The following is a 26,575-nucleotide window of genomic DNA, read 5'->3' on the forward strand; positions in this document are numbered from 1 at the left end:
ATGCAGAGTATTTTGGTCTCCATGTGTCCCCAGACTTCCTTAGAACACAGAGTATTTAAGACTCTTTATCCCCAGTTTTTGTTCCTAGTTACCAATTTCCAGGTACAGGCAAGATCTATTTACCACGCTGTTATACCAGTTTTGGAAAAACAAGTGTATCAGTCTTAGAGCATGAAATTCTAATGCAACTCTTTCTTTCTTCCTTTCTTTCTACTACAAATCTATCTTATAGATTTAATTAAATATTTTTCTGAAATATATCTGTTCAAAAGTTCAAGTCAGTTGCTCTTAAATTTATATTCATTTATATAAATAAATTATCATTTTGCACAGTTAAAAATATTATTTGGAAAAATACAAAATATTATTTAGATTAGGCTGGTAACATTACAAAATTGTATAATTAGGGAGTTTGAACCTCCCACACCACCATCACAGAGTTATCAAGATTCTCTATCCTAAAAAGGAAAAAGAAAAAAATAGGGGGGGTTAAAAAAAGAACTTAATTTATCTTAATTGGATGCTTTCACCAAGTCTATGCTCTTCTGTAGAGTCATCTCAATGACAGAAGCTTAAATAGTATAGTTGACTTTAAATAGCACATAGTGAACTTTCAGAAGAGGTATGGATGACCTAAGTACATTAACACAGGACAGTTAGTGTATGCTCCTATTTGCAATTTGAAGAGTTAAACTGATAAAAGTTGAGCAAGAGATGTAAGCTGACTAAAGGCTAATTAGGGAAAATACACTAGAGGAAAAAAGTTTTAAATTAGATTCTGAGGGAGGAAGAAGCCTGGGGAAAAAAATTAAAGATGGTGTGTTCTCTTTGGAGAGTACGCACAGTGGGATAGTACATCAGGATTGACACAATAAATGTTGAGGTGAGAGGAAGGTCTAGGTTAAAAATCTCCTATTCTCTCAGGTTGGCCACTAACAATTCATTTCCCTGGTGTCTCCTCCCAGGTTTCAGGGGTGTCATTACTAAAATCAAACTCTTTCTTTTACTTAACATGTTGTGGGGTGGAGATTGGGGAGAATGAGAGTACCTTGAGTAGGACAGATTCATGAAGGCAAAGGGGAGGTGGGGCTTCTTGAGGCTCACTGGTTCTTCCCAAGCTTTTGAGCCCCAAGAAGACTTATGTCCCAAAGTCTGCTTTAGAATTTCTTTCCACATTAGCATGAAAAAGGACTTTTTAGCTTATCAGAGATATAGGAAACATGCACACACTATTCATTTTTCTTAAACTAATATATCTGCTGTCACTTAATAACTCAGTTTTTAAATGAACATTTAAAAGTCCACATCAATTAATAATATACTTTTTCACCATTTCTTATAACCTTTTCTGATAAGTGATTATTTTCTTCATAGGCATTCTGATTTCAACAGAAAATCTAATTCTGAAATTCTCCTAATGTATCTATTAGACACAGACTTTTACTTTTAACAAAAGACTACTCTCTAGTGACCAGAGAAGAATGTCTAATACCTGCTTTAGTCTGAACAGGCTAAGAATCTGCAGTTTGCAGATATATCTCTCTGTCACTTCAAAATATAAATCTGCAAAATTATTTTCCAGAATGAGATTAAATTTCCCAGACCTCATCACCACTCTTCAATAATATATAGTATTCCTCAGAATGACTTTTCATCACTAGGTTGTACAAAGATCTTCAACCCATTTTGTGCTGCAAAAACAAAACAAAACAAACAAAAACCAAAAAGAACAAAAATCTTAGTAGTTTTCTCAGATTCAAATATTTTGAAACCCTAGCTGAACTTGAAGCTGCACTGAATCTCACAGGCATTCTTGTAAGCATCTTATTTTAATAGCTTATCTTTCAATTTAAAATTCTTAAGAGCAGAGATTTTTAGAAACATTAGAATCTCACTCATATAACAGTGTCCAATTCTGGTAGGAGTACTCTATGAGGAGCATAGCTTTGTGTAAAATGATATAAAAAGATCCTGATTTGTCAATACATAACACAGAAGAGTCCTACAAAATTAGACATTCTTGTTTTACCTGTTTGAGGAAATTGTTTAAGGATAAATTTATGTGAGACATACGGAATTCAGATACAATCAAGTAAAATTAAAATCGTGAATTCTTATAGTAACTTACTATTTTTATAGCACTGGTGATTTTCTAACCTTACCATACATAAACTCATACATTGTTTTTACTGTTTTTCTTTACAAAGCCTGGCAGAGAAGTTAGATATGCCAATTTGTCCAATAAAAACCAGTAATGCAGTTGAGGTTAAATAGTGTAAACTATATCACATGGAATAAGTTTTGTGTTATTTAGTCCTAGGTCCTTTAGTCCTAGAGATTTTAAATATGCATTTTGCTTACTGAAGGATAATTATTTAACTTAAAACTTGTAAAATTTTAACCCAGTATTGTACAACGGCATCTGTATTTTATTTGCCTGAAAATATCTTTATTTCACATAGTTTTAGGGAAGATTATTTGCCACTGTGTAATTCAAAATTAATAGCTTTTTAAAATTTCTCTTGGCACCTTGAAGATGCCATTGCATTGTCTTCTGGTCTCCATTGTTTCTATTGAAATGCATGTCTTCATTTCTATTTATTTATCTATTTTTTGGTATTTAATGCATTTTTTTAATCTCAAGATTTTCTATTTTGGACACTGATATTTGTGACTGTCTATATGACTGATATGTCTAAATGTGGTTTTCTTTTTTTTACCTTGCTTACGGTTTGGTTCTATGATCTTTCTGGCACTATCACTAACAGTTTCTTCTGTTATCATTTTTTAAAAAACATTTTCTTGCCGGCGCCTGGGTGGCTCAGTGGGTTGAGCCTCTGCCTTCTGCTCAGGTCATGATCTTGGGGTCCTGGGATCTAGCCCCATGTTGGGGTCCCTGATCGGCAGGGAGCCTGCTTCCCAACCTCTCTCTCTGCCAAATAAATAAATAAAATCTTTAAAAAAAAAAAAACATTTTATTACCTCATTATATTTGGATTTTACTTTTGGAGCTCCAATGTGTATATATTAAACTGCGTAATATCATCCCATGAGGTCATGAGGTTCTGTTCATTTTTTCTTTTTTTTTTTTTTTCATTTTTCTTGAATCTTTATATCTCTGTTCCTGAGACCATAATTTCTGTGTTCCAAGTCCCTCTAAACTGGAGAGGTTCAATCTCCAAACTGTCTCCTCTCAGAATCTTCTTAGGGCTTGGTTTCAAGCTTTTTAAAAGTGGGTCTAAAGTGGAACCTTTCTCTGGATGTGGCCTTTATCACAAAGTTGTTCAGCCTGATTTCCATGTTGTTAGGAGGTGTTAAGGTCTATTCAGTATGTCTGGGTCAAAACCCCAAAGTCCCCAGCACTCGTTAATATCTTAATATCTCTGTTCTGTTCTCACCTCTGCAGCAGTCACTCTCTTACAAGACTTGACCGGCCATGTGTATGGTTGTCTAGCCCAGCTCTCAGTCAAGTACTTATAGGAAACACTCATATGAATTGCATGAGCTCTATAAACTCCTTTTCTTAATCTCCTGCCCCACAGATTCCAACCACTTCAGACATTCAGAACTTTCATCTCTGCCTCTTTAGATGTGTATGTATGTGTGTGTGAGAGAGAACACGATCCAATTTCTGACTGAATTTCAGGTCACTGCACTGGAGGGGGAAAATATTCCCTACATAGAGGTCCAGAGCAACTAGAAGGCCACCTATTTCTTTCCTCCTAGGAACCATAGTTCATTTGTGTGGCCATTTTATTTGATATACTTAATTATAACCTTCGTTCATATTCCTTCTTGGCTATGCAGTGCTCACCCCAATAGCATCATCCTCTTATTCTTGAACTGTTGCCCTTTATTTAGCTGTCTATCTGACATTTCAATTCTGCCTTCATATTCTAGCTTTCAGTAAATTCTCTTGGCCTTCTGATGAAATAACAGTTCATGTTCTCTTTTCTGGACTACTGAACTCTATTTCCTTCTGGATTTCAGAAGAGAGATAGTCTCCTGATATGGAAGTTTCTGCCCCTTAAAATATAAGACATTCTTTCTGTCAGATATGACTATGGATGACTATTACAGTTGAACCATCTTCCTACCTTCCTTCATCCTTAAGTGACAAGCAAGGGGATTCTGACACCAGGAAACACTTATTGAACCTTATTTGCTATTAGACTGTACTAAAAATAAAACGCCTATCAATATAAACTTCCTCTTTTTCTTTGTTAACAAATAGAATTTAGCTAGAGACCAGAATATGTCCATCTAAATAAATATTAAAAATCCCAGATTCCTGCAAGCCCAAAGTGGCCATGTAACACTTCCCTTCACAGAAATGCATGTCAAAGGTATTAGGTAGGACTTTTGAGTAACCAGTTTAAAAAAAAAAAAAAAAAAGACAAAGATGGCTCCAATTACCTTTCCATTCATGCACTCTGTTTCATGAAGGTCTGATCTTAAACTTCAGAAGAACATGACCCAGAAAGCCATGAGATCCCAGAAGAATGAGAGGTGCCTGGAGTAAAAATGAACTAAATCTGTGGCCTAAAACCAAGCCTATATGAAGTCAGCTTGTGTCAGTCAACCTCAGCTTTACCAAAGATGTGAGAAATAAATGCTTATTTGTTATATGCCCCTGAGATCTTTTTGGTATTGATTATCTAGCACTGATTCTAACGAAGCTGGCTGAAACAATAAGCTAGACTCAAATATTGGAAACTTGTAATGAGAAGATAGAAATGTAGGAGGGGGCGCCTGGGTGGCTAGGGTGGGTTAAGCTGCTGCCTTCGGCTCAGGTCATGATCTCAGGGTCCTGGGATCGAGTCCCGCATCAGGCTCTCTGCTCAGCAGGGAGCCTGCTTCCTTCTCTCTCTCTCTGCCTGCCTCTCAGTGTACTTGTAATTTCTCTCTGTCAAATAAATTAATAAAATCTTTAAAAAAAAAAAAAGAAATGTAGGAGGAAATAGACCACCTCTACTGCTGCCTGGGTTCACTGCCCACCTCTATTTTCATTCAGCAGATTTTCACCCAATTGATTATCCTGTGTCTCAGTTTAATTATAAAACAGGAAAAATAATCTGCTTTTTTTGATGAGGATTAAACAGATAATAGTTTAACATATGATAATATGAAATCTAGTATATAATAGATATGTAATTAGTACTGAATACCAAACCAAAGGTTTTAGGTTTTTCTCATCATAGATTTTTAACTATATTTTCATTGAAGACTGTTGTATGTTAGCTGAGGTGTTCCTTAATAAATCAGAATAATGGTGGCCTTTTCCCAGTAAACAGATTAAGTAAATTCATATAAATTCCTGGTTATAAGAATTTTTCTTCCCTATTTGTTTTAAAATCTTTATTGGTTGGCACAATTTGTTTGCAAGCCAGATGAAAACAACTGAATGAACATGTGGTATTACTACTAACATAAACAATTCAGAAACACTAATTATACTTAGTTTGATAATGTTTTTTAAATAAACATGTGTGGCCCAAATTGTAATTTTCTATTACACAAGCAAAATACAGTATTTTCTCCTAAGAATCTTGCTCCAGCTCCTGAGATGAAATTGAAAATATTTTTTTCATTATACTTTACAAATAATAGTGTTCTTTGAAGAACAAAATAATTTGTAGATGCTTTGCAAGCTTAAGATCACTGTTGTTGAGGACTCAGAATCTCTGGGAAAAGATCTATTTTTGTTTGTTTGTTTTTGTTTTTGTAAGATAGATCTGAGCTTGAAAGTTTATGCTCACAGTAATATATAAAGTTTAACTGAAGGTAGAAAGGGCTGGGATCCAAGCAGGCTAGAGGATAGCCCTAGTAAGATGAAAAAATGGTTCTTGTCAGAAGCACAGGAGGAAAGAGTTAATTAATGAAAAAGTGGATAATTTGACAGCATCTGGATGCAGGTGGCAAGGGAAAGGAATGAGATCTTTGAACGTTACTACAAATGAAAATCACTCTGAGAGCTTAGTAAAAATGCATAGATAATCCTTATCCCCATTCCCAAGAATTCTAATTCAGAATTTCTGGAAAAGTGACTTAGAACCTACAGTTTAAACATATTCCATTTCTGATTCTGATTCAGGTAGCGGAGAGTCACATTTGGAGAAAAAAATAGAACATGATATACTCTAATCATTTGGAAGCATTAGTTTGATTTTGCTATTTCAATTATTTAGCACTTCATATGTCCTAGTTTCTGGCAAGGATTGATGCAAATGGTAAATCAATGGTAAAGGATGACCCTAAGATTTCACTTTTAACCATCTGAGAGACAAATAATGCCATTAATGAAGATGAAGTACACACTGGTAAAATGACATATTGTAAGGAAGGAAAGGTGATGCATTTTTTTTGATGTGTTGTATATTGAACTTTTTGAAAGGTGGAAAAGCGTTAAATACCAACCCTCTTCCATATATAGCTCTGAAGAAAGTTGTGAATAAGAGAGATGGAAAATCAAACAGCCATTTTATTACTGATAAAGGCCAGGCTGGAAGCTAAAATTAGGGTGTGTCACTAATGCTCTTCCTCACACTGCAAACCAGCATTAAGATGCCTAGTCTCTGCAATTCTACTGGGCAGGCGCAATTGCATTATTCTATCAGTTCCAGCTAAAGCATAAAGCAGCTAAAAGATATTATCTCATCCACACTAATCACAATAGCCCTTTACCAAAGTTTTACTATACAAATTGTACTTGTCATTTATAACACACATTTCAGAATTCAGAATGAGTGCAATTACTTATTGTGTTACCTCTGTTTGAACTTAAATGCTATAAAAGCAAGGATCACATCTTATTTGTCTACTGTCAGATACCCATAATTTAGCATACTGCTAAGCAAGGAGTAGAAATTCTAATCGATTTGTTGAATGAATAACCTTTCTTTTTTAAAAAAAAAAAAGAACAAATGATAAGCGCCTGGGTGGCTCTTTTGGGTAAGCCTCTGCCTTTTAGCTCAGGTCATGATTCCAGGGTCATCTGCTTCTCCCTCTGTCCCTCCCCCTGCTCATGCTCTCTCTCTCTCTCTCTCTAATAAATAAATAAAACTTAAAAAAAATGTTAACTTCAGGTCTGGTCAGGCGTTTTTTGTTTGTTGGTTATCTGCTCAAACCGAAGCTCCTCGTTATGGATGTCAAAATTAATCAGATAAGGAAGGTTTTATTCAAGATTACGGCAATTGAGAGGCCACAACTCGGTTCCAGCTCAAGCCCTCGGAACCTCCTGGAGATTTTAAAAGCTGGGGTAGGGTGCATCGTAGATCCTGTTTACTAATTGGCCTTTCCCAAAGGAAATGCTGACTTTCCCCCCTAATTTTGTGAAAGCAGTTTTACGGCTTGGCACAGAGTGCGAGCCTGGGTTAGGCTCTTCTACCCTTCCACACGGACTGGGAGAGAGAAGGGTGGCCGTCTTCTTCGATCACATTTCAAAAAGATGCTCCTTTACCAAGACAGCCCTTGGCGGTAAAACCAACGTGAACTTTTTGAAAGGATTTCTATCTCAGAAGGGCGGAGAATGAATTTACAAACACGAGTTTCTAAAGTAAATGCTCTAAGGCAGGTCAGGGTCTTAGAGGCAGAAAGAGGTCCATAATTTGTACCTGAGCTGCGGTAAAGCCAAGGTTTAGCTGTGTTTCTGCAGCTTGGCCCCAAGGAACTCAATTATGAACTTCCGCTCTCTCACGGTTCCCTAAAGAGAGCGGCTGTTCACTTGACACCACCTTCTTCTGTTTACTTTCCTACTTCTGACAAAACCGCAGGGCTTATCAGCGCCTTCGGGCACGGCGCGTGCGCAGAAGACAGTACGCGCCTGACGTCATTGAACGCGCCAGCCCTTACTTGTTAGCAACCTAAAGCGTCCGTAGTATCACCGGCCGCGGAGATGTACGAACTTCCGGTTGTCCGGGCAGCTGTCGCTGCCGCTGTCGCTGCTGCTGCCCCTGCCACCTGCCAGGGCCGGGCCTCAGTTCAGGATTTGGTCACTTCTTCGTTTTCCACTGCGCCCATGGTTCCTCCTGGAGCCAGGGCGGCGGGCCCGGCGGCTCCCGCGTGGTGAGAGGGCGGTCGGGGGGACGATGAAGGTCCGGCACTGCAGCTCCTGTCTCAGCCACCTCTTGGCCCTCGCCCTCCTGCTGCTGCTATTGCTGCCAGGATTGGGAGGGCCTTTGGCTTTGCTGCTGAAGGCGGCCGAGGCCGCTCCGGACCGCGGGCAGCGGACCCCGCCACCCCTGCCCCCAGGCCCCACCGCGGCCCAGTCTCCCGGCCGCGTTCCGGCAGAAGCCGCAGGGCCGCGGGGCGCTGAGGGCGGCAATGGCAGTAGTCCCCGGGCGGGGCTTTCAGCAGACGACTCCGGAGGGAAGGCGGGGGAAGAAGACTCAGTGGGTGGGAGCCTTGCTGTGAGCCCCAACCCCGGCGACAAGCCTATGACCCAGCGGGCCCTGACCGTGTTGATGGTGGTGAGCGGCGCCGTGCTGGTGTACTTCGTCGTCAGGACAGTCAGGTGAGGCAGAGCCTCTGTGAGCTTCCCCTGCAGACCTGAGATGGGCTGCCTGGTGACCTAGCAAGGCAGATTTCTGTGACCTGGCGTTGCACTTGCTTGCCCGCATTATCAGGGATGCCCGCCTGAGTGCGATTGTGGTATTTGTCTTTAAAAGCCTGTGGTACCAATGGAAGAAGTTACACCACCAAGTAGTTTCTTTCATTTATAAATTATAAATGTATACCTCACCTCCAAATCTCTTTACCTGGCTCAAAGGGCACACTTTCCTTGAAGACGAAGCAATCTTGTATTGACCACGCCATCTTCTACTACTTTTCTCTTTCTATTCTATATATTGTTGTGTACTTTGTCATTTTGCTTATCAGAATGCAAGCCTCCTAAGGATAGGATTCCTATTAGTAGCACCTGTGAGACCTAGAGTTCTTTTGTAAAATCCTCTCACTTATTAGAAAATTAGTATTATTTATTAATATTACTGCAGAAAGGCCTTGCGAATATTTTATAAAGCTTGTAAAATTAAAAATTAAAAAAATTAAGTTTATAAAATTTTTTAAAAATTTATAAAATTTTATAAAACTTATAGGAAAAGTTATTCCTTATGAGCATTTTCTCATATTAGTCTTTAATCTGCCATGTAAGTGATTAGATTATAATATATAAAGTTTACTACATTCCACTGTTTTTGACCTGGAAAAAGTAACAACTTCCTGTGGTTCAGTCTATGTCTGTACCCCATTAATCGGAAACATTTAGCACTCATTTTGCATGGCACGAAGTACTTCAGTGCAAAATGTTAACAATTGCATGATGAGATGGGAAACCTATACAGTAAAAGAAGTTGAACATACTCAATTTTAATATTGGAGCAAATATTTAATACCTAACAAAACTAAATATATGACTTCAAATATGCAAAATTTTGAATTTGTAAATGGATAAATTTGATATTTCACTTACCAAAAAGGCTTTATAATATGAATTCATCTATAAATAATAGTTCTAAGTCATTCAAAAGTTTAAATTTACAAAATTAATCATTTTGAGCTTGTTCTTACTACAGAATGCTTGATTATGGAATTCTTTAAATTTCAGATTTCGGACATATATGATGACTTAAATGACACCTTTCACCTTACCTGTGAGGAAAATGACTCAGAGGAATAAAGTGATTTGTCTGTTGTCCCATGTTGTCTGATATCTTTTTTTTTTTTTTTAAGACTTTATTTATTTATTTGACACAGAGACACAGCAAGAGAGGAAACACAAGCAAGGGGGAGAGGAAGAGGGAGAAGCAGCAGGCTTCCCTGCTGAGCAGGGAGCCTGACACAGGGCTTGATCCCAGGACCCTGAGATCATAACCTGAGCTGAAGGCAGATAGATGCTTAACGACTGAGCCATGCAGGTGCCCCAAGGTCTAATATCTATGATGATAAATTCCAATGTTTTTGAATGTTTTTCTATCCTTTTTCCCCCTTAACAGGAAGTCTAGGTCTGACATACGCTCAGCCTTTGGATTAAGTAGACCAGGTCATTATGTTGTTTAAGTACTAGGTTATGAATACAAGTAGATGATTGATTGCCACTTATTATTTTACTTAATGCCATATAAAGCAGAAAAGGAGTTATATAATCAAATCAATGACATTTATTACTGTTATCAGTCACCTTCATTTGATACATTTTTTATTACTGAAGTAAAATTGTTTTATGACATCAATTATATTTAAATATTTCATGTAGTAAGATTGACTTGGAAGAAATCTATAATAAGATTATAGGGTTGAAAATCTACATAATAAGGTTATTATATAAGTGGCTTAGGTGGTTACTGTCTTTCTGAAGAGCTGACATAGAGCCAAGACATCACTATTTGTAGAATTCAACCAGGAAAAGAACTGAGGGAGTACTGTTGAAGTAGTTTTCACCTCTTGTGGAGTTTTGGTGTAATATTAAAAAAAATAAACACTAGTATTTGAGAAGACTATTAAAGTGTTCCTCCCTTTCCGGGGTTCATATGTATGTGAACCTGGATTTTATATATTTCAACCAAATAACATACTGCAAATGATCAAATGCAGGAAAAAATATGAACACCTGGCTGTTTTCCTTCTTCTATCTAGTTTTATTGGTTTAAGCCAGATATTAAAGGAATTTGAGAAAGTCTTTATCAGTGCCATTATTCACCTTTTTCAGTCTTTTTGACAAGTATATTTTTTGTAAAAAGTAATGTTACCATGTAATGGATTTATTATGTTAAATGATAAATATTATAAAGTTTCTTAGGTTTAATATATTAACTATTGATATGTGTAATCCACATATAAAATAAGTTCTCTGGAGTTTGTAATAATTTTTAAGAGTGTAAAGGAATCCCAAGACCAAAACATTTGAGAACCACTGGTGTAAAGAGTATTATCTAAGCTAGATACTATTGGATACAAAGCCAGCAAGTCCAGGTCCACTCTCTGTTAAAGGGGAAGTGAGAACATGTTCATAAAGTGTTAAAGACATAGCCACGATATGAGACTTTCTTCTTGATACAAAGATTAGAAGAAAATTGAAGGAGACATCATTTTTTCACTGTTACTTAATGCTATATCTATAGTTCCTCTAAAGGTCCATAATTCTTTGAATATTATGTTTCTTATACTTGTAAATTATGGGTCTGATGATAACTTTTTTGGGATGATTCTTTTCATTTTGCTTCTACCTAGTTTATAATCTTACATATAAATGTTTATTGCCATTGATTTTCTGTCTTTCTTTCTGCAAAGCTTGGAAGGGTACAGTCTTCAGTATGATTCCATTGGATGACACACTAACATATTGCATGTTAATAGCCAAATTCTGAACTTTGGCTAAGAAAAAATGCACATAGTCAGTTTAACCAGCATCTAATATACTCATTTATTCATTCTGAACCATTATCTGATATATGAACATTTAGTTCAAGTATTAAATTTAGGGTTGAAAATCTACAATAAGGTTATTATTTAAGTGGCTTAGGTGGTTACTGTCTTTCTGAAGAGCTGATATAGAGCCAAGACATCACTATTTGAAGAATTCAACCAAGGAAAGAGCTGAGGGAGCTACCTGAGTGGCTTCCTGATGTTCCAGGCTTGATTGATGCTAACAGTGTTTGGGCAGTGTTGAGAATTCATACATTTCCTCCAAGATTATGGGATGAAAACTATTTATTTTGGTGAATTCCCATTTTGACTCCCCACTTTGAAAGTACTTCTAACAGCTTACCAGCATTAGTTTATTTGTGCCCGGGAGAAAGAATGGGCAAAAATAATTTCCCTAACTCTTGGGTGGTAACGCTGAGAATATTTTATTTGTAAAATACTTGAACTCCATGAAACTTAGAAGTTGTTTTGTTTTAAACTAATTCAATTATAATGAATATGTGACTGGAGATAATAATAATTCATTTTGAGGCTGAAAATATTCCAAAAAACCCTAAATTGTCTCAGTAGAAATTGAAAAATATATATGGAAAAGAGTAGGCTTCCTAAGATTAAAATATATAGTCTCTATGAGAAAAGACTCCTCTGTCTTATTCGGTACTATATCCTAAGTGTTGAACCTTACGTACAACATATGACAGACACTGAATAAGTAGTTGTCTAATGAATGAATATTCTTTTTTTTTAATATTGTTATAGGTAGGTGGTAAAGATTTGGAAATTTAATGGTAATTGCTTCTTTTTGATAGAACAAAGAGGAATGAAGATCTCAATTAATAATACTTAGATTACTCTTTGTAAGAATTCTTCTCACAGTAAAATCAATAAAGCAAGAAAAAAAATGACAGGGTTATTATTTTTTTTTAGCAGGTATTTGATTATTTTAAAAGCAATTTTGGTATAACTTTGTCAAGAATGGTCTTGCCTTAAAAACAAGGAATTAGTTATTTTTTCATGCTGTGGCAGTGATGCTTTTCAATGCTGTATTCAGTATGGTGTATTAGGAGACCAAGACTTAGATTCCAGTCCTGACACTTTTCTCCTCTCTGATTTTAGCAAGTCACTTAACCTTTCTAGTTTAATATCTCTTGATGTAAAATGGGGAGGGGGGAAGCTATTTTATATAGTGAGATGAGCATGAAATTTAGTACACTAGCCTTCATTCAGGCAGTAAGTATTTATTCAGCTGCTCAGAACTGGGCATTGGGGATCTAACGTGAGCGAAATAGATGTTTCTGCCTCCATGCCACTTACAGACTAAAGGAGCAGAGAGACACTAATCACACAATCAAATAGATAATAAAGAATGTGCAGGATCTCTGGAAAAGTAAAAAAAAAAAGTCAGGTCCTATTAATACTTAATGTTGTACTTAATGTTGACAAATACCCAATACTAATTTAATTTTAATGGTTCCTAGACCTATAAGCTAAAGCACTTAACTAGTTGTTTATTTTTTTTTAAAGAACCTTGCTTTGTAACTGAAACATTATTTTTGAAATTTTACTTATCATTATGCTATCTAACATGTGTTAGTTATTTATGTACCAGATACAATGCCATGTACTTCATGGGCATTTTCCATTTTAATACCTGCCAAAAACCTTCAAAACAAATAATATTATTCTTGTAAAGTATTCAAGTATTACAAGTATTCTTGTAAAGGTAAAGAAATACAGGTTAAATAATTAGTCCGAGTGAGCAAAATAGGCCTTGGCAGAACTGCATTGAAATCCAGCCCTATCTGAATTTTTTTTTTTTTTAATTTTTTATTTTTTATAAACATATATTTTTATCCCCAGGGGTACAGGTCTGTGAATCACCAGGTTTACACACTTCACAGCACTCACCAAATCACATACCCTCCCCAATGTCCATAATCCCACCCCCTTCTCCCAAACCCCCCCCCCCCGGCCACCCCCAGTTTGTTGTGAGATTAAGAGTCACTTATGGTTTGTCTCCCTCCCAATCCCATCTTGTTTCATTTATTCTTCTACCCACTTAAGCCTCCATGTTGCATCACCACTTCCTCGATATGAGGAGAACACGGGCAGCAACCTCTTCGACCTCTGCCGCAGCAACATCTTCCTAGGAACTATCTGAATTTTTTTAACATGCCTATTTACTATACTGCTTTCTGTGATTACTTAAAGTCACCAATTTAAAGTGATACTGCACATAAGGATGACTAGCTTATTTTCACACAAAAATCAAGTGAATATTATATGCACAGTACCTTTCTATTTAAAACAATGCTTTTTGTGAACATTAAAAAAAATTTATTTTTAAAAAGTGAGTTAACCTTAGCATTTATTGATAGTGTATCTCTGCCAACCTGAAATAATTTAGTGTTCTGTCTCAACCCCTACTTCCCTTTCTTCCGTCAGAGGTTTTCTTAATTTGTTAGACACAGTCAGGGAATAGTGATATTTTACAGCAACTTCTATTAATCTGATCATACATATTTCTACCTCAGTTCCTCCTGGAGCAATTCATTATTGAATTATGAACGTGGGATTGGTAATGATATCTTTTCCATCTGGTCGCTTAACAAGAATCTCCATTACAGAATTTATTTTCTTATACTCCCAGAGGACATATGGTTTCAGCACTACTTATAAAATCACAAGACATCAATAGAAATCATTCACTTTAGGCAAAAACAGGGAATACTTTGACTACTTAACATTTATGTATTTACTCACTGCCATTTATTCAGTAAATACGCTTGAGCGATTACAGTGTGCTAGGGGTAGGCCCTGTGGTAAGAACCAGCGGTGCTCGAGATGAGAAAAACCTTTGCCTTCTTGGAACTTATATTCTGTGTGTTAATACATCCTTGGAAAGTGGATTTTTCTCAACAAGTATAAATTGTCCTGGATTGCCATCATTTGTTCAGCAAAGGAAGATGTATTCAATGTTTTATATAGAGACTTAGAGCTTGGAAATATATTTAACAACTATACATTCTTAAAGAATTGATATTCTTTGTACAGATGCAACTTACCTTCCCTAACCATTTAGTCATACTCTTAAAATATTATGAAATGCTTATGTGGCTTTGTGGTGAAGTGCCAAAATGTCAAGGTGATTATGCGTCAGTGCTATAAGCAGAATCATTGTGAAATGAAGTGGCTGGAGAAGACGCATAGAAACCCTGTGAGGACAGAGGCGATTTACTTATTTTTTACCCAGGACTAAGCACAGTGTTTGTACCTAGATATCTAGTAAATGAAGTAGGTTTGACCAGACAGAGAAAATAAATATTTAGGTAGGGAAAATAGTTACTAGGTTTTTCAAAAGAAATAACGTCCCTCATCCATCTCCTGTGTACTTTTCCTTTCCTGCTTCCTTCTAATTAATATTAAAGGGTTAGGTTACTGCTTGTATCACTCACTATTTTGGTTAAACACATGAAACAGTCCTAGATAACTAAGGGGGATATTTTTTAATCCCAAAAAGTCAAAGAGTAACTGAAGAGTTAGGTTTTGGTAGTAGGTAGGAACTACAGCAGTTTAGGAGGTAAGAAACCAAAACAGAAGTTTCTTTCCACTATATAGATGTGCAGTGGTTTTCAGTCTTTTTGTCTCTCAGTTCAGGAATTAAATTCCATGGAAGGAGAAATAAATTTCATTTACCTCTTGGCAGAGATGCTTGCAATCCTAATTATTAACTCACCAGACTGTGTTTATTGTGGTACAGATACTACCAATAAAGGAATATGAATGTAAGCAGGAAAAGAATACAGTTACCAAAAACAAGAGGTGTTTACCTCCCTGATCCACCTTTGCTCCAGGTTTCAAGGAAGGATATAAATTATTCATATCCATCTTGCTATATATATATATATATATTTTTTTTTTAATACAGCAGTTTATAAGTTCCTATGACGGGCTAAAAAAGTGTACTGCAATTTGACCCTCAGTTGGTAGTCACTAATCACCTTCAAACTACCAAGTGTTCTTTATTTTACCCGAGGAGTCATTATTCTGAACAGTTTGGCTGCATTTGTTACTTATCATTTAATTTTTGAGTTATTTTTGCTGCCTTGACCTCTTTTTCATTATGCTGTCCTGATCCCATTTCAGTGTAGCCTGATGAGCAGTCAGATTCCCTGAGTTCTAATTGTAGATTTACATGAGAGTATGCATGCTGTATGTCCTCATGTGAATTAAATGGCAGATCTAAGGTTCAGCCCAGGTTTTGTAAAATAGAGAAAACGATAGGATTTATCAGAAAGGATTGTTTCAAGAATCTATACAAAGTACTTAGCACAATTCTTGGCACATAGTAACTGCTCAATGACTTTTAGTAGCGATAATGACTATTATTTTTTTTCTTTCATTACTCTTTTCTGATCTCTTCCACTGGTCTTGTCTCTTTTCTCCTGGAGTAATCTTGGCTTCAGGGAGTGCTTTTAAAGTTTGTCTCTCCACTCTGTTTTTCCACATGTGATAATAGGACTTTCTCTACTTAAGCAGTGTTCATCAGGTATACAGTTTTAGGAGATAAAAGTAAGGGGGTTAATTTATTGGGGGTATTGGGCCCAGGGCAACCCTTCCCAACCTTTTTCATGTCATGCCACACTTATAGATTGATATCCATGTGGGGTTAGTGTTTGATAGTATTTATCCTGTCTCTGTCCACTTTGGACAACCAAGGGCTAAGGGGTTTTTTGTTTTGTCACATCAGTAAATCATTTGCATTTATGGTGCAGTTGTTGGGAGAATGTTTGTAATGTGCTGAATGTGGACTATGAAGAAGTAGTTGGAGAAGTTACTATGTTGGCTACCTTTAAATTCAGCCAAATTATTTCATGACAAGTTTGCATGACTATTATGTCACTTAATGAACTGTTCAGGGTACCAGATAAGTTTGAGTGACATAACAGTCTGGGTATGGGAACATAAAGGGTAACTAAGGTGTTGTATTTTTCCTCAGGGAGCTTAACATCTAGTAGAAGAGTATCACTACTTTTTGTGATAAGAAATTGAACTTTGAGGAATACAGTTGCAAGAAGTTAAGCTAGCTGGGGGAGGCTGGACAAGGCTATTTGGACAGTCAGTTAATACAGCAAAAACTATTACATTTGTATAGAAGCCTGGAATCTTTATTCCTAATCAACATGAATGATCTAAAAACTCTCTCTATAACTGAATCTGCTTTTCAGTCGGCCTTTTCTCTTTGGATATGTTTTAGTCACTCTTAACAATTTTGGCTATGTTGTCAGGGAGAAGTATTGAATAGGAGGGGGGTGATGTACATTTAAGAATATAATATTGAAGTATATTCAAATGTTGGTAGTAGGAAAAGAGCCAATTTAAAAAAAAAGAAATAATGAAATTAAAAGAAAGGAAGGTCCTTGAGAAGACATGGAAAGAAGGAATCTAAAAAAATCCTATGTGGTAGGAATAACATGGGTGAGAGGGAAGAGATATCCTCCATTGCAGAGATATCCTTTCATTTGCTTCTCTGGTTGCTGCAGTCTGGTTTCTACTTATACTATTCTAGTTTGGGGTTTTTTTGTTTGTTTGTTTGTTTGTTTTATTTATTTTTAATTTGAGAGAGAAAGTGAGAGGAAGAGAGCTTGAGTGGTGTGGATAGGAACAAAGGGAAAGGAAGAAACAGTGCTGGGCTTGATTGCAGGACCCTGGGGTCATGACCTGAGCCAAAGGTAGACACTTAACTGACTGAGCCACCCAGGCTGCCCTCCACTTCTGCTATTCTGAAAGTGCCCTAGCAGGAGATAATTAATAACTTTATCACATCAGTTTAATGGACACTTTCTTATCTTTCCTGTAGCATTTGATATTTTATCATTTCTTTCAGCTTCTGATTTTCTTAACTCTTCCAGTATTTATTCTCCATGTTATCCATGAACGTCTTTCTCCACAGACCGTTCTTCCTATTACTAGCGTTTTTTTATACCTCTGACCTGGAGAACAGAACTGCATCTTACTCATCTTTGGTCCCTAAAAACCCCTGCCCTGTTTCTAGAAGACAAATATTTATTAAATGTTTGTGGAAGAGAATGACTTTCACCTCTTCTATATTTGGGTATTCTCTGGGTGCTTTCCTTAACTCTGCAGTTTAACTGGCCGTGTATTCTGAGTATTCCATCCAAAATTCGCTTCTTTAATAACCACCTCTAAGCTATTGATTCCTTTCTTAGTTTACATCATTTATGTCCAGCCAACTTTTACTGGAAATACTATTCAAACTCATAAAGTTCAAATGAACCATCATTTTTGTCCCCAAACTTTCCCTGCACTGTTCTGTAAAGGTAAATGGTATCACCATATACATGGTTTCTTGTACTGGAATCCTGAGCCACCCCAAGTCTCCCTTTTGTTTACTCTTTGCATCCACTCAATGGATGTGAAATGAAAATGAAAATACAGTTTCATTTTCTAAATAGCTCTTGACCACAGTTACCACTTGGCTAGCTCTGTTGATACCACATTCCTTTAGGATCACATCATTTGGCTACTCTGTTACCATCCTAAGTTATTTCTTCACCCCTAAGCCTGTCTCCCTTTCAACCACCATCCTCACTAAACAGCTAGTCTTCCTTCTGAAATGTAAATCTGATCATGCTTACACTTGTGCTTTATGGCTGTACAGTATGGTAGTCAACTAGCTACATGGGAACTTTTAAAAACTCCAGTACATTAAAATTGAATTCAGCTTGTTAGATGCACTAGCAACATTTTAAGAACTCTATAAACACATGAGTCTCCTGGCTGTCTACCATATTGGACTGCATAGTATAGCATATTTCCATTATCACAGAAAGTTCTATTGGGAAGTGTTATTCTATGGCATCTGATGGGATGAAGTTCATATTATGTAGCCTAACATTTAAGGTCCTCCTCAGTCTAACTTTTTTCCATTATTTTCCATGTTTATTTTGTTCCAGTCTCAAGTATGCCATATTTTTATGGAAGTGCATTTTCAAACAGAGTTTACATGCATTTATCAAATCCTAGATGTCTTTGAAGGTGAAAATAAAACATCAGTTGTATCAAAAAACCTCTGTGGTCCCAGAAGACTTTGTTGTCTTGGTCCATTCAGGGTGCTATAACAAAAGTACCACAGACTAGATGGCTTATAAACAACAGACATTTCTTCTCACAGTTCTTGGGTCAGAAAGTCCATCATCATGATACTGACAGATATGGTGACTGGTGACAGCTTACTTTTTGATTCATAAACAGTGCCTTCCAGTTGTAACCACATGTGGTGGAAAGGCAGGGGGACTTTCTGGGGCTGCTTTTATAAGGGCACTAATCCCATTTATGAGGACTCCACTTTCATGACCTAATCACCTCCCAAAGACCCATCCTCCTAATATGATCACCTTGGGGGTTCGGTTTCAACATGAATTTTGGAGGTACACAAATATTCAAGCATAGCACCATTATAATGGCAGTATTTCCAGTAAACTGTAATACTTGGTTCACTTGTCTGCTCTCTGTACACTATTTATTCCTTAGACCTTTTTCTAAAATAGAGATTCAAATGTTTCCTAAATAAATAGCTGAAGGAAATAGGAACAATGTATCGAAAAACTAAAGCAAAGCATGGAAGTGAAGATCAGAAATGTGAGGTAGTTGGTGCAATGGGTATTAACATCAACTCTGTAATAATCCAGTTATTTTAATTTACTTCACGTGCTTTCTATATTTGAAGAGCTGTGGACTCATGATCTGTGGTTCTCCAGAAACATCAACTGGGACTGTTTAAAATACATAAATATAGTGCATATATTTACCCAAGATAATATGCATTATGGTTATCTAAGATAACTGCAGTCATCAGGATGAATTGTAAGTGTAACTGGGAGATGCATTTGCTGGTAACTAAAAAGGCTGGATTTGGGACAAAGAGGGGAAACTTGATTGAGATTCCTCCGGTTAGTTACTACAGAGTTTTCCTGAAAGTGAAATAATCAACAAATGTGAATTTTGAAACTTTAGTACTAATATTCAAATGGTATGTATCAGCGCACTTCACTAGTATAGTTGGGCTAGTTGTTAAAGTCAGTATCCGTCTTGATTAGTTGATTTTTATGTCTTGCAGTTGTTAAATAACTAAATATCTAGTTGTTAAATAGCTAAATATCTTGAATACCTCTTCAAAGTTTAAGTTGTTTTATCATGATCTCCATTGCCCATGTTTGTATATATCTTTTATATTACAACATTTGCCTTTAATTTTATTTTTGGTAAAGAAACTCTCAAATCTATATTTTTAAAATTATTTATGCTCTGTCTTTTCTCAAGCATGAGAAAATAAAAAGCTAAAATTGGGTTAAAAGTTACTTCTTGATAAGTTGCATTGCTCAGTATGATATAAAACAGCATGAAAAATACTTCAGTCATAAATTTGGAATCTTAAAGTCATTTTCTTAAGAAATCATTTAGGGTTTTCCTAGTCATTTCTCAGAGATCTTTACTGTTATTTTCTTTAATACAATTTTTTCCCCTTGTAATAAAAACTAGGCAGAGACTTGGCAATTCTCAGAATAACATGAAGATACAGAATCTTCTTAGGAGATTTTTGTTGGCACATAATGTTATTCTTTGTAGCCAAATTGTGTTGTTTTTCTAAAGTAAAAAATATTAAAATATACTTTGGTTTGTCTCTAGTTGATATTTTAATTTTACTTATTCACTGATTTTCTCAGTAATATGACAACAGATTGAAAAGGTAAAAAATAAACTTCTTGTACTAGTTAATTTGCATACAGATGTGTACATGTGTACTATTCCATGTAGGCTTATATTCCTCCAGTTAATGTAATAGTTTTAACCTTCTTTTATTACCCAAGTCTGTAAATGTCAATTCATGTTAGCAACATACTACATTCTGAATATTTATAACCTTATGTTATTATGTATACACTTTTTCTTTTTATTAGGCATAATAGACACACACCTTTAATTTATATGGGCTTATACAGAACTTTTATAAAATTTTTTTAAAGACATGTTACTCTATTCTCACCTCTGAGGTAGATGATTTTATAGACATTAGAATGGATGTGAGAGTCTGAATATTTTAATCAGGGCAATATAGATTATGCTGAGGCAATAAACTATCTCAGCCTCAGTGGCTTAATGCAGTAAAAGTTTATTTCTCCTTTAGAAAATTCAGCTGCAGGCTTGGGTTGTCAGCAGTTCAGCTGACCTTGATTTTACCATTTCAGCCTAAGCCGTCCACAGTTGTCAGAGCTTGGTAAAAGAGACTAAAGAATGTACAAGGGCTCTTGACTGGTTTAGCTTAGAAAGGAGCCTAAACTGTATGAAGAGCTGGAAAGTAAGGAGGAGTGGCTTCTACTTTTTACTTTCTTAATAAAAGTTAAGTAATTTAGTAATTTAGGGCTACTGTGACCCGTTATTTCCTTTACTATGTATGCCTTGCAGCCTCTTCATGAGCTAATCTCCATCACAGCTTCAAATTGTCTCATGTTCTTGTTTGCACCTATGTGTGTGTTTTCTTCTACATTGATTTCCTATGGTATATATTCTAATTGGCTTATCTTTGTAGACTAAGCTACATCATCCGTCATAATCCAATCTAGAGACGGATAAACCTTAGAAAAATTGCCTATCAGAGGCAATCAAGTTGTGGTTGAGAGTAGGGGGTTCTGCACTGTAGAACACACCATAGCCGATGTTAGCCATTCAGAAGAGCTTTGTAGGCAAAGTAATTTTTCTTCGAGAGGCTAGGGCTAGCGGACATGACAGGTCCCGTGTTGGGAGGCCTTGTGCATTGTTCTAATGTTGAAATCTTATCTTTTTTAGTGGTAGAGACCAGCTACACTTTGACTGAAACACCTAGGACTTCAGAGTCCAGTTTAAAAACAGTTGTGTTCATGAATTTGGGCTGCTGAATCTCTGAGGAGAGAAAAAAATGAAAAGGTTATGATCTAGATGGAGATGAGACTACTGGGTTACTGAAAAAAATAAGTGTAGAATGAAACTGATAAGTTTTAGTGGACTTTTTTTGTGGCACTGTATTATTTTATTGAAAACTGCAAAGAAAAAAAAGTGATTCTTTAGAATGGGGGCATTGGTAATAGAACCTGCCTAGAAGATTCTTAAAAAGAAGAAAGTTAGAAGCAAATACATATTTGAGTGGTGAAAGTTTGGCAACATAACTCAGAGAAGCTAAAATGCTAAGTGCCCTCATCAGTAAGGAAGGTTTTACCTATAGGTCATGCAATCTCCTATTAAAAGTGACTTTAGGGGCACCTGGGTGGCTCAGTGGGTTAGGCCGCTGCCTTCGGCTCAGGTCATGATCTCGTGTCCCGGGATCGAGTCCCGCATCAGGCTCTCTGCTCGGCGGGGAGCCTGCTTCCTCCTCTCTCTCTGCCTGCCTCTCTGCCTACTTGTGATCTCTCTCTGTCAAATAAATAAATAAAATCTTTTTAAAAATAAATAAATAAATAAAAGTGACTTTAACATAGGACATAATTTGTTGTTGTTATTTACTTATGAATATGGGCAGGCTAAGAGTTGGTTCAGTGATTTTGTAAGATTATCAAGAATTATGGGTTTTTTTCTCCATCCTTTCCCTCTATAAGATGGCTATCTCGGTTTTAACGAGTTTGTTTCCACAAAGTAGTGTCTCAAACAGAAAAGAAGAAGAGGGACTGAAAAGAGGCCTTCTCTTCCTGTGTTCTTTTTTTTTTTTTAATCAGGGAAAAAAATCTTTCCCAGAAACCGCACTCTAGAGTCATGCCATTTGTCTCATTTGTGTGAACTTCTTTTTCTGCTCAGCCCTAGACAATGACTGGCAAAAGGAAAATTATATTTTCATGATTGGTTTACACCAATTATTATGATCATTATGTATCTCTTAGGGCTGGGCCCAGTTGCTCTCTAAACAAAATCATGATACTGATAAAACCGAATAAGGTTTCCTTTTGGATAAACAAAAAGCATATTCTGCTGCTGTGATCAAAATTTAGAGATGGTTAATCAGAACATAAATGCACTTGTTAATGCAAATAGCTGCCAGGTTATTGCTTTTTACTATGAAAGAATGAACCAGAAAATGTAGTTCACTAAAATAATTTATTCATTTTGGTGTAATATAAGGTCATTGTATTGGGGATCAGAAGACTGTTTTGGTAGCTGATTTCATGACCTCAGTTAAAATTACTTCGATTCATTAGGAAGACAGTTTTGCTTAATGCTTAAGATCCCAGACTTAGGAGTCAAGTGTCTATGTTGAATCCTAGCTCTACCATTTACTATTTCAAGTTTAATTTTTTTCTAAGCCCTGCCTTTCTATGTTAAAATGAAGGTTTTTATAGACTGTTGTGAGGATTGTATCATGTAATGCTTGTAAGCTGCTTGGCTTAGTGCCTGACATATGCGCTTACTAGGTAAAAATTAACATTATTAGTAATTTTGTATGTCTAGAGTTGCATTCGTAATATATTTTGGGGGTTTTGCTGTATTTTTTGGATACCTCTTCATATACTCTATGTAGTGTTTTATATGTAGAGGTAGGTCTGACAAGGTTAGAGATAAGGTTGGGATATGGGGAGATTGTAAGAGAAATCTGCTGGGAGCAATGGTTGATCAGAGAGTAGGAGGTGAGGTAGAATGAACATTGGAAATGCTGATTTGTAAATAGGAATTTAAAGTTGGTTGGTAGGGGTGCCTGGGTGGCTCAGTTGGTTACGCATCTTCCTTTGGCTCAGGTCATGATCCCAGAGTCCTGGGACCGAGCCCCATATCAGGCTCCCTGCCGAGCCTGATCCTCCCTCTCCCTCTGCCTGCCTGTACCCCTGCTTGTGCTCTCTCCCTCTTTCTCTCTGTCAAATAAATAAGTAAAATCTGAAAAATAAAAAAATATAATAATAAATAAAGGTGGTTGGGAAATAATTCCATGCTGAATTCTTAGAAGTGTAGGTCAGAAGAATTATCAAGCTGTATATCCTAAGCTTTAGTACCTGAAAAGTATGCTAGGAAATCCATGAAAAGACCAAGGTGAGAAGTAAACAACGGAGTTATGTGCTCTGCACTCTCCTACAGGACACTTCCTAGCTAAGTTATATAATACTTATTTAGCATTTATTTCACCTATGGCTGTCTACCACTATACCATCAAATAGAAGACAAGTCTAAACACAGGAATTGATTGTTATGTACTGAATTATGGGGAACTGGATGAGAAAAGGGATCGATCAGAGAAAACAACATTGTAGTATTCTAAACATAGATGAATATGCATTTGATTTTTTTTTTCCAAAGTTTTGGGTGTTAGCAGTGAACATTTTACTGGAGATGAACCGTGGCAGGATACCTCGTTGGGAGAGTCTTCTTTTCAGTGCTGCACTTAGTCAGGGTCATGATAGTGACAGAGCTTGATAGCTGATGGGCCAGTAGAGAGGACCGAAGAATAGTTATGAAAACAAGCCAAAGGAATTTTAAAAAAGCACAGTAGCCTGAGAACTTCAACATGGGATCAACAGCTCCTGAGAGCATTGCTGTTTTACGTCAAAGTGGAAAAGCCATAATAATCTTGAGACATCAAAAAGAATAAAATTGACTCATTTATCCTGTATGGTAAGGCAGTGATATCTTTAGCATTGCCTATAGTTACATTCAAATACTAAGAATTTAAAAGAAAGCCAAAAAAAAAAAAAAAGTCCCTTTGGCTTTTGAATGGATAAACTTCAATTATTTAGAGTGTAAATGAAGTGTAACTACATTTTACAACATGGTAATTGTATACCCAAAAGATAAAAATGAAACTACTCGGAACAGGGTGCAGGTTGAATATAGGTGGTTCTAATTTGGATATGAGAATCACCTGGGCTTGACTTAAACATACCAAATGAGTATCTGAGAAGTCTTGGAGTGAGTGCATGTTTAATATGTTTAATTATTCTAGTCTTTTTTTTTTTTCTGTCCTGAGCCAGAAGGATGTTATCCATATTATGTTTTAAAAATTGTGATGAATTGTGGAACACTACATCTGAAGCTAGTGATGTGTTGGCTAATTGAATTTAAATTTTAAAAAATTTTTAAAAAATTGGCTAGCTCCTATAGGTTTTGCTGTGGTGTGTTTTTGGAGATGATGTTCTTTTCAGGCTTCTCTTATCGCAGGGTAATGATTAACATAATAATTGTAGGTTTTGTTGTTATACATAGAAAACACAATATATATTGTCAATCCATATATTTTAGTTAGTTCATTTAATAGATAGTAGGCATCTGCTTTATGCCATTCCCTGTGTACTGGGGGTGTAATGGTGAGCAAAAACACCTGCTCCCATGAAACTAAGTCTAGTAGGAAAGACAAAAAGGTTACACAAAAAAGTATGCAAGTACTTTGAAGGAGATGTACAGGGGTGCTGTGGAAACCAATATTAGGTGTTTATTTGTAACCTAGCCAGGTGGATTAGGGAAAACTTCTCTAAGGAAGCTGGAGCTGAAAGGTGAATAGGCATTAACATGGCAATAGCGTGGTGTGTGGGGTAAAGTGTGAGGCCAATGACAGAGAACACATGGCCATTATAAGGGAACACAAGTTAGAAGTCTTTGTGGCTGGAGTGCAGAAGGTGAAGCAGAATGTAGAGGAAACAGCAAGGTGAGGCTAGCAAGGTAAGTATGAGCCATCCTATGTTGAACTTTATAGGCCATATTACATAATTGTTACTCTTGAACAATAGGAAACCATTGGAGATTTTAGAGGATGGAGGGGAGATTAGTGGGTGACCAGAGCAGATAGAGGTACACAGTTATTAAGCTATATCAAGTCAAGGTGATTGATTATAGCAGTGATGAATACTTTAAGTGAATTTGAATGATTCTCAGGAAGTACAATCAATAGGACTTTGTGACAGCCCCGGAGATAACACTGATCAGACTTCCCTTTAAGAGACCCTGCTGCAGGAAACATAGTTGACTGACAGCCTCCAGCTGTCACAGCTTTGGATCTATCGTTGTATCCATGCCAGGGCCATAACTCTTAGGCCTTTTCCAGCCAGGGACTGAGTGTGGCCAAACCTGGCCATCAGGACTCCTTCCTCTAATGGATAATCTTTCTTTGCCTAAGGACATCCCATTGGCTGGTCAAAACTTTCTCAGAACTGCATTGTAGTCTACTGCTCTTCCTACCCAACTCTTCTTTCTTCCCACTCTCTTTCACAGGCCGCAGGCCTGCATTAACAACGTTCATAGGATCTCCTCTTCTCCTTTTCTCTCCCTCTCTCTTTGGAGACCTTCCCACTAATAAACCTCCTATGATCAATCAGTTTGCCAGGGTTTCCTGCTGTAACTGGGTGACTTAAACAACAAAAATTTTTTACTTCACAGTTTTAGAGGCTAGATAACTGAAATCAAGATATGGGCAGGCTTGCTTCCTTCTGAATGCTGTGAGGGAATGTTCTGGACTGAATGTTTATGTCCTACCACCCACCCCCCAAATTCATATGTAACTGTATTTGAAGACAGGACTTACAAGAAATGATAAAAGTCACATGAGGCCATAAGGGCTGATGCATCTTATAAGAAAAGGAAGAGATACCAGAGCTCTCTCCCTACACACACAAAGAAGAGGTCAAGTCAGCACATGTGAAATGGTGGCTGCCTACAAGCCAAGAGAAGCCTCAGAATGAAACCTGGTACCTTGTTCTTAGACTTTCTAGCCTCCAATATATTGACAAATAAATTTCTGTTGTTTAAGCAGTCAATTTTATGGCATTTTGTTATGGCAGCCTGAGCAGATTAATAAACAAATTTCTGTTCAAATTTCTCTCCTTGGCGTGAAGATGGCCATCTTCTTCTCCACTTGGTATTCTTTCTGTATGTGTGTCTGTCTGAAAACTTTCTTCTTTTTCTTTTTTTCCCCAACATCATACTGGATTAGAACCATTTCTGATGACTTTATATTATCTTAATTGACTGTTAAGACTTTATCTTGAAATAAAGTCATAGTCTGAGGAGCTAGGGGTTGGGATTTCATCATATGAATTTGAATAGTTCAGCCCATAACATAATCTTATTTTTTACTGGTTTCTGCTTCTTGAAGAACTTGAAAAGACAACTGATGGATTGGGTTTTGGCAATG

The 26,575-nt window shown here is 36.7% G+C and overlaps 1 protein-coding gene across 2 annotated transcripts in view; it reads left to right on the top strand.

Annotated features, from left to right (window-relative positions):
- Window positions 1-7,872: 7,872 nt before the first annotated feature.
- Window positions 7,873-26,575, top strand: part of FAM174A (family with sequence similarity 174 member A) — a 38,197-nt gene continuing 19,494 nt past the window's right edge. Inside the window, exon 1 of one of the 2 annotated variants that reach the window (XM_059418293.1) lies at window positions 7,873-8,512. In XM_059418293.1, coding sequence (XP_059274276.1) covers window positions 8,088-8,512 — 425 coding nt within the window. In that variant the 5' untranslated portion in view covers window positions 7,873-8,087. The remainder of the gene's footprint in view (window positions 8,513-26,575) is intronic. The other variant, XM_059418292.1, reaches the window with a different exon arrangement.

Source organism: Mustela nigripes, chromosome 12 (assembly GCF_022355385.1).
Source record: "Mustela nigripes isolate SB6536 chromosome 12, MUSNIG.SB6536, whole genome shotgun sequence".
NCBI lineage: Eukaryota > Metazoa > Chordata > Mammalia > Carnivora > Mustelidae > Mustela > Mustela nigripes.